Genomic DNA, 12,676 nt, shown 5'->3' with positions numbered 1-12,676 from the left:
ACAGCTACAAAGAGCTACCGCGTAGATACAAGAAATGCAGATCTACATGTCAAGTGCTTGGGACTAGGAGGCACCCACAGTACCGTGGCTATTGCCATGATCATCCACTTGACAGACACTGGTGAATGCCGACCCTGTGTGGGATGCTGTGTGCCCCAGGAGTCCGAGAGGGAGTGCAGCCCACGCCTGTCTCAGAGTTCAGGACCCAGTGGGAGAAGTAGACACTAAATGCACTCGGTGCAGAGTTGCAGAGGCCTCAACTGACGCCATGGGACAGGGGCTCGCTTCCGTTGATGTGCTCCTCCCGCCCCAGCTCCTGGCTCCCAGGTCTGGGCTCGCAGGGGTGGCATCTACACCAGAGACCCCCAGCCCCAGCTAATCCCAGCAAAGAAACCACGCCCCAGTCTCCACCCGCCACCACCTCCTGGCCTCCCGGGCTGCTGCCCTCCACTTCCTCAACCTCACCCCAGACCACCAACCCCAGGAGAGGAAGGCTTCTAAGATCTGGAAGGAGAGGCTACGTGAGGAATTAGGGCCACTGGGGTTTAAGGTCTCAATGCGCTCCGAGACCCCAGGGTCAAGGGGCAGAGGTGCTTTCTCCTTCGAGGCCGACCGTCTTCCAGCACAGAAACCCACCGCAGCTCTTCCTCGAGGGGGGAAGGAGGTCCCACATGAGCGACAGCACCCAAGTCCCTTCTCTTTACCAGGTTCGGTGATGGCCCTTGCCGGGAGACGGAAAGTGATCCGAACATCAAGAACCGGGCACCCTTCTGCCCTGGGTGGCTTCCTCTGCTGCCCTGCTGAGAAGACTCTCAGCAGTACGCCTCAGAGGAACATGATGTGTCTCGGAGACTTCCCACAGTTTCCTGGCCACACTCACCAGGGCCTCAGGATCAACTGTGCTGCCCTCTGAGGCCTGATGCCTTCCAATGGGGGGATTCCACACACGCAGGGCGGTCCCTTGCGGGAAGGGAACGTGAAAAAAACCAGGACTCGATAGATCGAGCATTTGGGGGTCAGACCTGGCACTCAAACCCCTCTTTGACCTTGACCTTCAATGAGACCCACTTCACTTGTCCAGTCCTCAGTTTTCTCATCTATAAAATGGGGCACGTGACCGGGTGACCCGTCAGTGTCCTTCCAGTTTGCACATTCTAAGAGGCGACCAGCAGGACATCAGTGACACTGTTTACAGGGCCTAAAACAGTGCAGCTGAGTTCCCATTTCCCCTATCCATTTTACTCCCTGAGCCTCCTGGCTCCCCGCTCCCTGTGGGATAAAGTCCCAGGTCCTTGGCAAGGAGCCAGGGCCTCCCAAGGATCCACCACCTCTCGCCTCCCAGGCTCATGCGCCCCATCTTTCCAGCTCCACTGGGCTGTGCGGCAGCCTCTCCCTTTGCCTGCCGCTTTGCCCCTACACAGGCCGTGCTGGACGTGCCCTCATTGACCTGGCAACCTCCTGCTCACGTTCCAATGCGGCTCAAGCCCCACTGCCTCCTGCAGCCTTCCAGGCCATGTGCCTCGGGGGTCGTGGCCACCCTCCTCTGCAACCGCAGGGCCTGATGCGCGTCGACTCAAACGGCCGTCACATCCTGCAGTGGCCTCATGTACTAACGTTTTCTGTACTGGACTGGGAACCTTTAGGACACAGGGACAGGGTGGGTCTGAGGCATTTCTGAGTCTCTGAATCTAACACAATTCTTGGCCTGCAGAAGATGTGCCAGGAACATTTCTCAGAGAAATAAACCGCTGACAGGGAACTCAAAACATTTTACTTTAAGGAAGAAAGAAGTAAATTTCTGCTTACTAATCCCAGACACGCCTCTTTCCGCAGCCTACCTGAGACGCAGAAGAAAGCTTCCATCTTTTCTATAGTAAATGCTGACAGTGGAGGAATGCGATTTGAGTCGGGGACAGACTTGTAATAAAACTCAACGAAAAACACCTAGAAACCACGGGGAGGGCCCCTCTCTTCACCAGTCGACATCTTTCGCTTGCTTGGGTTCCCGGCGCATCGCCGAGGGGAAACGGCCAAGCTCCGGCACGGGGACACCAACCTCGGGGCTTAGGCTGGCAGCAGCGCTTCAGCACAAAGCTGATGTTGTCCGTGCGCAGGATCTGCTTCTTGAGGTGGCTCATGAGGTCCCCGAGGCTGGGGAAGCTGCGGTCCGAGCCGTGCAGGCTGTAGCAGCCCTTCTGCACCTCGATCTGAAAGTTCTTGAACTGTTTCTGGCCACCCAGCACCTGCCGTTCGGGAAGATGACCAGAAACAAGGTGTCAGTTTAAAAGGGGCCAGGCAAATGTGCCAGGAGGATGTGAGATGTTGCCAACGGGAGGCTGGGTGAAGGGGACACAGATTGCACTACCCCTGTAACATTCTGGAAATCTGAAATTATCCAGAAACAAAACGCTTATCACAAACAAGGAAACAAAACAATAACTAACAACAGGGGGTCCAGGAGAAGGCACTGATGGCCCGGAGCTAACACTAGACAGCACAACAGAGCAGTGATGGCCACGACAGCACCTCTTCATTCCGGACCTGTAAGATGACGTTCTGCTGCTATGACTACATGACACGGTGCATGTAAAAAACAGCGCTTTATAAAAGTTAGCAAACACTATGCATGAATTAATAATTACTATAGCAAAACTTATCCAGGAACTCCCTCAAACTGAGCCCTTCCAGGCCATGTGTCCATGTGAGGAGAACCGCCCCAGGAGATGGCGGTCAGCCGTCTGGTCCAGTTTTGGGATTCTGTGGTGCCAGAGGGGAAGTATAAGCAGAAGTTTTCCTTTATGGGCACTTTTAGCGGTTAAGAATGGGGGCCAGAAAGATCTACTTATGGTATAAACGAGCACAAGGTATTTAAAATCTCAAGGCCTTGGTTTTCTCCTCTGTACAGGGACAAGATCCACTGTCCCATTGGGCTAGTGCGAGGTGTGAAGGAGAACACGTAGGTAAAGGGCTCAGCACAGTGACTGGTGAGCTAAACCAACAGGAGGGTGAGTCCTCATTTCCCCAGGTAACCTGACACGGGGAGGACCACGTCACTGAATCACTGACATTCCTGGTCCAGCACAGCTCAGCCCAGCGTGCAGGAAGACCCCATGCAGGCCGGTGGCCCCTGAGATGTTGTCCAGGACACTGGCAGCACTGGGCTCCTCCTGCCATCTCCTCTTCCCACTCCTGACCGAGCCCAGTCCCAGGGGCAGTCTGGATTCTCCTTCCTGTGTCTGAGGCCCCGACGTGCTCACGCGCTGCCTCCCATCTCGCGGCCACTCCTCGCCCGTTTTCACAGTCCATGCTGAATCCAATCAGCACTCACGTATTTACTTGGACTAATTCTGTAAAATTCACTGTCTTTTAAAATATTCCATTTCTCGCACTTAAAAAAATCACATAACAACAAAGGCATCTGTGGTCTAGCGAGGTGAAGCTGACGACTGGCTTCCACCCCAGCCTTCGGGATTCCTCTCACATCCGTCCTGGCTTCCAGCTACACGTGAGTCACTAGCAGACACCTCCACTTGCTGGCAAAACATGGGACAGCAGCTTGTCACTTAAGAGGTCTAAAGCTACCATGTGGGGAAAACCGTGTTGGCCAGGCTGCCGAGAGGGCCTCCTGGGCGCTGGCGTGTACCCGTGAACGCCACACGCACACGGCTGGGTCTGTGAGGGTCTCAGCACCGAGTGTAAAACCACCACTCTAAACAATTACACAGACTACGCAAGCCTTGGTGTAAAGTGGCTTTCTGGTCGCGTTCCCCCTTCCAGAGCGACGGGGGACCCTGCCACGGGCCCTCGAAGGAAGAAAGAAAGGGCCGAGAGGAGGAAAGGTTACGGGTTCTGGCTGCTCGGGCACCGTCTCCTCTTGGAGAGCAGGCTGCCCCCGTCAGAACTGCAAGGGATTTTCTCAGAGACCCAGGCTTTCCACCCCCTCCCCCAAGGGTGGTCCTCTCTGCAGCAGCTCCTGGACCAGGCTGCACCCAACACCCTGTGGCCATGGGGCTTGGCCCAAGCCAGTGTCCTGACTGACCTCAGACTTTTCAAAGCAGGTGACGGTCATGAGGATGTTGTCAAAGTCGGTACAGCTCCAGCGCAGCACGTACATCCCCTCCTCGCCTCCTTCTTGCCGCAGTTTATTGATGGCATATTCTGTGCTGGAGGGAGAGAGAGCTCACACCAACAGAAGCGCGCGAACCCTGCAGGGTATCCACTTCCCTGAGCCGCCTCCAGTCCCAGGGCCCCATCGCATTACCCGTCCCGGGTCCTAGGGTCCCCATGATATCACATGAGGCAGGCTGAGACACTGAGGAGCCCCGGCACAGCCGAGGCTCAGAGGTCTAGAGGAGGACTCGGCCTGCTGCCCGAGGCACTGAGCCCCCAGACACGCCGCCTCCAGCTCAGCCAGAAGGGCTCCCCCAGGCTGGGGACGCAGAGTCACCCGATACGAGGCAGTGGTGGGGGTCCCTCCCCCAGCCCCAGGCAGCACAACTAGAACAGGAGCCTCAGGAGGGTGGGGACGTGGGTTGTTCTGTTCACTGCTATACCCTCCGTAATCAGAGCATGCCTGGCTCACGGCAGCTGCTGAATAAACAACTGAACGATAAACACCGAATAAAGATACCAGTGAGCATTAGATAGATGTGGGTGGGGAACGCGCCTGTCTCACACTCCTCGCATGCCCAGCAGCAATCGGTCCCGGCACACGGAAGGCAGTGAGCAGTTGCTAAATACATCCACACCTGAGGTCACTACACCTAGCGAGTGTGCTCGCCAAGTGTGGTCAAAGAGGGCTGACGTGGTCCACCCATGTTAGAAGGCAGAGACCAACTGCTGCACAGTTCCTGAGGCCTTCATGCCCCTGCACATGTGGATGCCCCACCTCGGATGCCCTTTCCCCTAAGAACTGGTTAGTGGTTCTTCACAGTGTAATCTGGTTTGAACGCTGGCCACTCTGAGAAGGCTCCTTAGGCGGAGTGTCAGCCTCGCACGCAACAGCAGATGTTCACTCACTCAACAACTGCTTACTGAGGCCTGCGATGTGCCCGGCCTGCCCCGGGTGCTGAGGGAGAGCAACGAGCAGAGGAGACAGCACCCTGCCCTTACGGGGCTCAAGTTCTGGGTGGTGAGGCTGGGCAGACAAGAAGTAAATGGACGCAAAAACAAACAGTGCCAGGAGGTCCTAAGCGCCACTGAAGCATGACCAAGCCGAGGAAGAGAGCCAGGAGTAAGCGTGCAGGGGGAGAGGGGCTGCTCTACAGAAGGTGGCGGGGAAGACTTCACCTGCACGGTGCTGTCTGCTTGACCCCTGCAGGAAGGGTGGCTGTGCAGATTCGGCAGGAAAGGCATGCCACCCGGGCCAAGGGACAAGCAAGGGCCAGGGCCCCGCGCCTGCCTGTGGCTGGGATAGTTATCACCATGCTCAACGCCTCGCACTCAGCTCCTTGTGTGTCTGCCTCTCGTGAGTCTGTGAGCTTCTCCAGGCCTGGGATAACCAGCAAACGACCTGCCCACAGATAACCAGGACAGGGAGGAAGGGGGAAACCACGGCACGTGGAAGACAGCTTAGGAAATGCTTCCCCAGATGAATTTTGGTCTGGGAAGAGAGAGCTAGAGGCAACGAAGCAGCTGCTCTCCTCGGCCTGAAGGACAGCCACACGGAGGAGGAAGTGAACCGAACCCCCGCTGCTTCAAATGGCAGAACTCAAACGAGGAGGCAGAAGTCACAGAGAGGCGAACTTCGACTCCACTTCAGAGACGGACGCGTACTGCTAACTGCTGGAGCTAAGCTACCAGCCGGCTCCGGTAGCACCAGGTAACCCATCACCAGACTACTAATCCTGAGACGCAGGCGAGCAGAGGTCCAGTGAAGCCCCTCCAGCTCCAAGGGTCGCTCACCCTCACTGTCCCCACCACTTGTCTGGCGCTGTTTGGCACAGAAAGGGGTTAGGAAGCATGGTGTTTCTTGGTCAGCTGTGAACAGGTGAGGGGTTAACGCACGAGGAGACCGAACAGGGAGAAGAGAGGCGGCTGCTGCAAGGACCAAGACAGGAGATGCCAGGAAGGCCCGACCAGTGGACAGCAGAGACGAGAAAGAGGGCACCACTCGTACCAAACAATGTGCTTATCTGGCCCCAACCTAAACCACTGATGACACCTGTGTGTGAGGAGGCCACATTCCCCATCACTGAATGTGGGTTCTTCTCACACCAAAGGCAACGGAAAGGTTCTAGAACCAACCAGATTGGACCGTGACAGCCATTCTGTATGTTGTGGACGATCAACGGGGGAGCCACGTCGGTGCAGAGGTAATGATGGGCGTCTGCTGTGAGCCGAAAGTAGCCATCTACCAGGGACACAAAGGACAAGGCCTCCTCGTGGGAAGAGAGCTTCAGTTCCTGGTGAGAGAGAAGAAATGCCCGCAGTTACGTCACATGCCTCCCATCTCAAGCGCTGACTCTACGGGGAGGCACACAGTGAGAAGAAACTGCAAATACAATGGAAAACGCAAGAACTCACAGGAAAACTCTTTTTGTTGACAGTAGCTGTACTCATTGCATTTACAGAGGACTTTGTTCCGCACAGTTTCTCATCTGTTATCCCAAAACTATCAGTGAGACAGTGTGTGTGTGTGAGGAAGAGAAGAGGGAGCTGTGGCAGGCAGGAGACCCACGGAGAAGCTGACAGCACGGTCCAGAAGGAAGAGCAAGCCTGAATCAAGGTGGCGGAGGGAGGAGCAGCGTGTGTGCAAGCGGTGCCCTGGTCTTGGCACTAAGCAATGACCGACTCAGTCAGCACTACTCCAGTTTTAAATAAAAGGAAAAGGTGCTTCATCTCATGTGGCATCTCATGTGGAGTTGGTCTACAAGGTGAAACTCCTGGATTTTAATCCAGGAACAGTCCCTGAAACAATGATGAGGTTGCCGGATTAAAAGAAGGGACCCCTGAGTTTGGAGGCAGAAAATTTTCCCCAAGTGGGAGAAGTGGGGAAGGAGGAGGGATCTCCATGGATGGAAGATTCAGAAAAACGCCTGGAGGTGAAGACGAGAGCGTTTTTCGTCTTGACCGTGCAGCCTGAGCAGAGTTTGCCATCTGGGAGGAGCCTCGGGGTCAACCAGGAGCACCTCCTGGGGAAGGCAAGTATGAAAGCGATGACTTAGAGCTCAGACCCACAAATCTTAATTAAGCAGCACCTGAGCCTTGAGAGAAAGCAAGACGGCACTTGAGAGGAAGCCCCTTTCCGAAGCCTCAGGAAAAGGGGAGGCCGGCGGCTGACAGATGGAGCTGAGAAGACCAGTGAAGGGGAGAGGGGACAGATTAAGCAATTAGCCAGGACGGAGGTAAGCGGGCCTAGCAACAGTCAGCTGTGGTGCCACAGGATGGGGACTCCGGGGTTGTGAGCCAAGGAAGCCAAGAGAGGGCAGGGCCAGCAGAGGCATGGAGGCTCAGGAAGGAGACTGCACTGAGCATGCTTCCTTGCAGGTGCGACCTGGCACCCACCTGCAGATGCCCAAAGAGCAAACTCAACAAGGTCTGGCTCGGGTGGCGCTTCACCCAGTCCCATACAAATGAGACCACGTAAGCACTCAAGCTCCCTGAGAGCAGAGTCTGAACGGAAGCAGGAGACATCGAGGAGATGCAGAGAGAAGAGGGAAATCAAGATATGACTTCATAACATGCTAGTATCATGCTTGCCTGGAAGACCGGCAGCCCCAGTACTGCCTCATCAAAGGGCTTGGAAATCCCTTGGCCAGGAAGGGATGCGGGAAAGGGACAGTGAAGAGAACACCGCACAGTGCCACCCCAGGCCCTGCACCAGCTTCACTGGATTCAAACCTCAGCATCTTCACTTGCTATTATGTTTAAGCATATGTAATCGTCAGTCATCCAGGTCAAAAGTTGTCAAATAGTGGCAATTTCAAATGGTTTAACCTAATAGCTGCGTGACCTTGAACAAGGCACTTAACCTTTTTGTGCCTCAGCTTCCTCCTCTGTGAAATGGGGATAACATTATACCCACCTCATCAGGTCGATATGGACAGGAAGAGCTGATGTCTGTACAGTGTTTGGAATAGGAAGTGCCTGGCACACAGGGAGAGGTGGTGTTCGTAGAGGAAAATAGAGTCACGGGGCGATCAAACATCTATTTCTTCCTGCCTTCCGCCTGCTCCCTACACAGCACTGAGGCTTGGCAGAGTTGCCGGCCCACGTGGTCAGAGTGAGCTCTGCCTCGGACGAGCGGCGCAGCAGCCAGGGGCTGGACTTGACTCCGTCAGCCAGGGCAGGACAGGGGCAGGCTCACAAAAACTGTGCCAGCTGGCTGATGCCTCTCCAACCCTGCCACGCGTCTTCAGGGTTTGGCCGTGTTGAAGACCAGACCACGGCTGGGCCAAGCTCTCCATCTACAGGGTCTCTGGGGAGGAGAAGGCCCTGGAGCTGCCGCGTTCCCACCCCGGGACCCTGGACCAGTCCCTGCAGCTCTCTGTGGGTCTCAGCTTCCCCTCCTGGGAACGGGGCCCAAATCCCCACATCCCAGGCTCCTGTGAGCCCTGAAGAAGATCACGTGGACACAGTATGTAACAGGCGAATGTCTCCAATACGCTGATAAACCACACCTCTTCTCATTCCTCCCTCCATTTTCCATTTTCCACTAACATCCGTCTGGGCTTTTCTACTTCTCCCTTCACTTTGGTTTTTAGTACAGTCTCCTGATGAAACTAATGTACATTTATTGTTAAAAAAGAGGGAGGTCCAGTGGGGGGCAGGGGGCAATAAAGAAATTAAAATCACTCATAATCCACCATAAATAACAGCTGTTAATATCTGATTATTGGTCTAAGAGCATGTGTACAGATATGCATATGTTTTTTAAATTTTTTGAACAAAATTGGTACCATTCTATAAATAGCTTTATATTCTGCCTTTTTCCATTTACAAAACACTGTTCCAAACTATTAAATTCAGCAATTTGTTTATATAATATTCTACTGCTCAGGGGAATTGTGATTTATTTTCCCATTCTCCTATTATTGTCAATTTAGGTGACTTTCAGTGTTTTGACACTGTAAATACTGTTAGGGTAAACATCCTCATTTACAGCCCGCTGCCACCATCTATCACTGTCTCTGGAAGACAGAGCCCAGGTTCCTGGACAGAAGGATACAGAAGCACTTTCGAGGCTTTTCATGCATGTGGCTGAGCCAATTTCCAAAAGGTGTACGGAAAAGATGAGTCACTCTGTATGCAGACTGTGGCCCCCTGTCCTAAACCACAACACCAGATTCTTTCCCAGCACTGAGTGCTACCCTTGCGACACACTATTTGCCAAATTTTAGGCAAAACATGGCAGTTCCCTGGTGTTGACCGCCCTCACTTTGTGAGGGTGCCTGCCTCTCCAGCCCGTCCTCGTCCCCTCCACGTGTCGTCAGCCGTGACTTGCCCAACACAAACATGTTTATTTTGGCAAGGCTCCCACTTCCCCTGCCAAACTGCCTGTCTGTCTAGATTATGTCCTCACTGATAGCAAAAATGAGGAAGTGAGACTGAACACCCCTTCCTCTGTCTGAGAGTCACTTGGGTGTGCCTGACACCATGATGAGGACTGCCACTGTGGCCACAGCCACCAGCCTGACACCGCTGAAGTGCAAAGCCAGGCTTCGCATCAACCACAGCCCAGATGACCCACCCAACTGAGCAGAGAGGCCATACCGGAGCCCTTGGGGAAAAGCGCTGACATCCACCATCTTCTTTTCCTTCAAATCCACTCACCTTTGTGAATTAAATATTGATGCTGAAATATCTTTGGGAGGCAGCAAACTCTGAAGCAGACACACATTTGCGAGACCAAAGAGGGACACTGAAACGTGCCAGTATAACTGAAAACTGACACTGATCATGTCTGTGTCAGCAACAGGGACTTTTTGGCTTAAATAAGACAATCATCAGATTTTCTCTTTGGGACAGGAACTCTGAAAAGCCTGTGTTGCACAACTGTGCTCAGCAAAGTCTCCTCTCGTCACCAGACCCAGACTGAATGGCTTCTGGAGCAAACTCACCATTTTTTTGTTGTCTTGTTTATTAATGCTGACCACAGACTCCTTGATTACAACGTGAGTAATTTCAGGGAAGTAAGAAAAATTGTTCCACTCTTCCCGGATTTTGTTTTTCTCCTCATCCTTCTTGTATTTATTTTCCAGTTTTTTCCGTTTCAGTTTATTTTTTTCCTTTTCAACAGGAACAACCTGATAAGATGCACAAAAGTGACAGAGTTAAGTTGGCTTTTTCATTTTCTTTCAGTAAAAGGTCAATGCTTCTGGCAAACCAATGCAGGGTCTACATTTCTCCAAAGAAGAGAAAACCAGCGTGCTCGGATTTACAGGGGAATGGGGAGAGTTGGCATCCACGGGCTTGGCGTCGCAGTTTTGGGTCCGATCAGGAATTCCTGGGATTTTACACCTGGAAGAGCCTTTACTGAGCACACGGACTAAACTCTTTGCATAGTAATCTCAGATGTTCAAGTAAATTCAGAAAGGGCAATAACTGCCCACTAGACGTGCATCTATGACCAGATCCCCACACTTCGCACGGAGACACGGTCTCAACACAGCCAGAGAACATGTTCCTCCCAAATATGAACGGACCGAACGTGGGCATACACGTCTGCATAAGGTTAAATATGTTGTGTAGCGTGAGTCTTGAAGACTAGAGATCTGGGTTAAGATCCCGCCTATGCCACTTACGTAACCAGTTAGGTCATCTCTTTGAGCCTGCATCTCCCCATCCCTAAAAGAGAGATCTTACATCTTCACGAGGCTCTCTGAGATTTCATAAGTTCTTGTCAACACAGTACCTACTGCATGGAGAGCACTCAGTAAGCATTAGGCATTGTTATTCTAGCAGGAGAATAAAACAGGAGGAGAAAATGAATCTCACCTTGACTTCAATGTTATTATTTACAATAATAATAATGACAAGAGCAGCTATAATAATTTATCGAACCTTTATTATATCCCAGGCTCTGTGCTAAACGACATTCAGTTCTCTCAACAATCCTGTGAGGTAGATACGGTAAGAATCTCCACTTTACAGATGAATAACATGTGTCTGACGCAGGTGAAGGAACCCTCCCAAGGCCACAGAGCTATGACTAGTGGAGCTAGGATTTGAACCAGGTCTGCTTAGGTTTAAAATCCATGTGATTAAACCACTCTGCTCTATCGCCTCATCCTACAAACACTTCAAAGAGAAGCTTCGAATGGAAAAGTCAATTACCTTACTTCATGGAGCCAGAGGCCCAAGTCCAACTCTTGGCACAATCGCTCATTAGTTAGTTATGACCTTGGGCAAGTTTCTTAACTTCTCTGTGCCTCTTTGTGTTCATCTATAAAACAGCGATAACGGCAGTATTCCCCTCAAAGTTTTTTTTAAGGAATGAGCGGGTTAATACATGTAAATGCTTAGAAAAGCACTTGGTACATGGTAAGCATGCAGTAAATGTCTGCGGTTATTATTTATATTATTGTATATTATCTACACTGTTATTATATTTCTCTATTTCCCTACAGAACTCAATAAATATTTATTTAGACCTACTGCTGCATGGATGCAATAAAAGATGAACAATACATGGTTTTGAGCCTTTATTTAGACTCAGCTGATGGGTGACGGACATGCAAACAAATCATTCCAACAGCGTGAACAGAATATACCATGTGACACAGGATGTCGTGTTTTGATCAGCCACCTAGCACCACTTACATTTGGTTTCTGCCTCCACTGGATTCCAAGATTTCCAGTCACCATCACTTCATAGTAGAGAATGTTTCCACTGTCATTCAGATGAAATCGATTCATCTCATTTTCTGATGAAATCAGTAACTCGGAAGTCTCAAATATTTCAGCACCATAATGTTTTGTCAAAGTTTCCAAGGTGGCCAGGTACTTCACCTTCAGGTCGTGCATGGACACGCTGCTGTCACAAATGGTCTTGTTGTTAAATTCCTTTAGGAAATCCTTGAAAACATTATTTATCCGCATCCTGGTGAGAAGGTTCCTCTGTCTGATGGACTTATTCAATGTTTCTGGAATATATCGCTTGTAGCTAAAAGAGAGCAGGAAAATACATCTCTTTTTCACATACAGATCAGCAGAGAATAGCTTAGAAGCAAGCCTAAGTCTACAAATCTTCCACGTGTTGTCGAATGAGAGAGGAGGACCTTCTTGCAGAGGGTGTTAGATGGGGTGGGGATGAGGACGACAAGGGTAAGGACACGGAGGTGGACAGAGACTGAAAGAGGACAGGAAGGCACTCCACACAGCTCCCTGATGCAAGAATCCTCACAGGTATCATCACACGGTCTAGGTCACAAAGGCAGGAGGCAGAATCAACTTGCCTACGGTTTTCTCTTGCTAGTGTTACCACTCCCACGCACGTCAGTGCTCACCTAGACACATGTGATTACACTCGGTTTCAGCTGGACAGCGGTCTGAAAGGGGTCCAGTGTGACAGATGCTTGGTATGCTCTACTTGCATGTCTGTTTTATGATTTTTCTATAGAGATCTCATACTGTTCTTATAAGAAATGGGAAAAACACATAAAAGCTAATTAACACGAAAGACAGTGTTTGCTATGTGAAAATGTCCCCAATACATTACACAGATCAACAAGTA

At 51.6% G+C, this 12,676-nt stretch overlaps 1 protein-coding gene across 17 annotated transcripts in view; it reads right to left on the bottom strand.

Annotated features, from left to right (window-relative positions):
* Positions 1-12,676, bottom strand: part of JAK1 (Janus kinase 1) — a 143,199-nt gene that overhangs the window by 19,224 nt on the left and 111,299 nt on the right. For all 17 annotated transcript variants that reach the window (XM_070592042.1, XM_070592033.1, XM_070592043.1 and 14 more), the window contains 5 exons: positions 11,764-12,106; positions 10,062-10,247; positions 6,247-6,404; positions 4,040-4,163; positions 2,057-2,243 (listed from right to left, as the gene is read on the bottom strand). In XM_070592042.1, coding sequence (XP_070448143.1) covers positions 2,057-2,243; positions 4,040-4,163; positions 6,247-6,404; positions 10,062-10,247; positions 11,764-12,106 — 998 coding nt within the window. The remainder of the gene's footprint in view (positions 1-2,056; positions 2,244-4,039; positions 4,164-6,246; positions 6,405-10,061; positions 10,248-11,763; positions 12,107-12,676) is intronic.

Source organism: Equus przewalskii, chromosome 24 (assembly GCF_037783145.1).
Source record: "Equus przewalskii isolate Varuska chromosome 24, EquPr2, whole genome shotgun sequence".
NCBI lineage: Eukaryota > Metazoa > Chordata > Mammalia > Perissodactyla > Equidae > Equus > Equus przewalskii.
The sequence above is the reverse complement of the archived record's forward strand: the minus strand, read 5'-3'. Positions and strand labels throughout refer to the sequence as shown.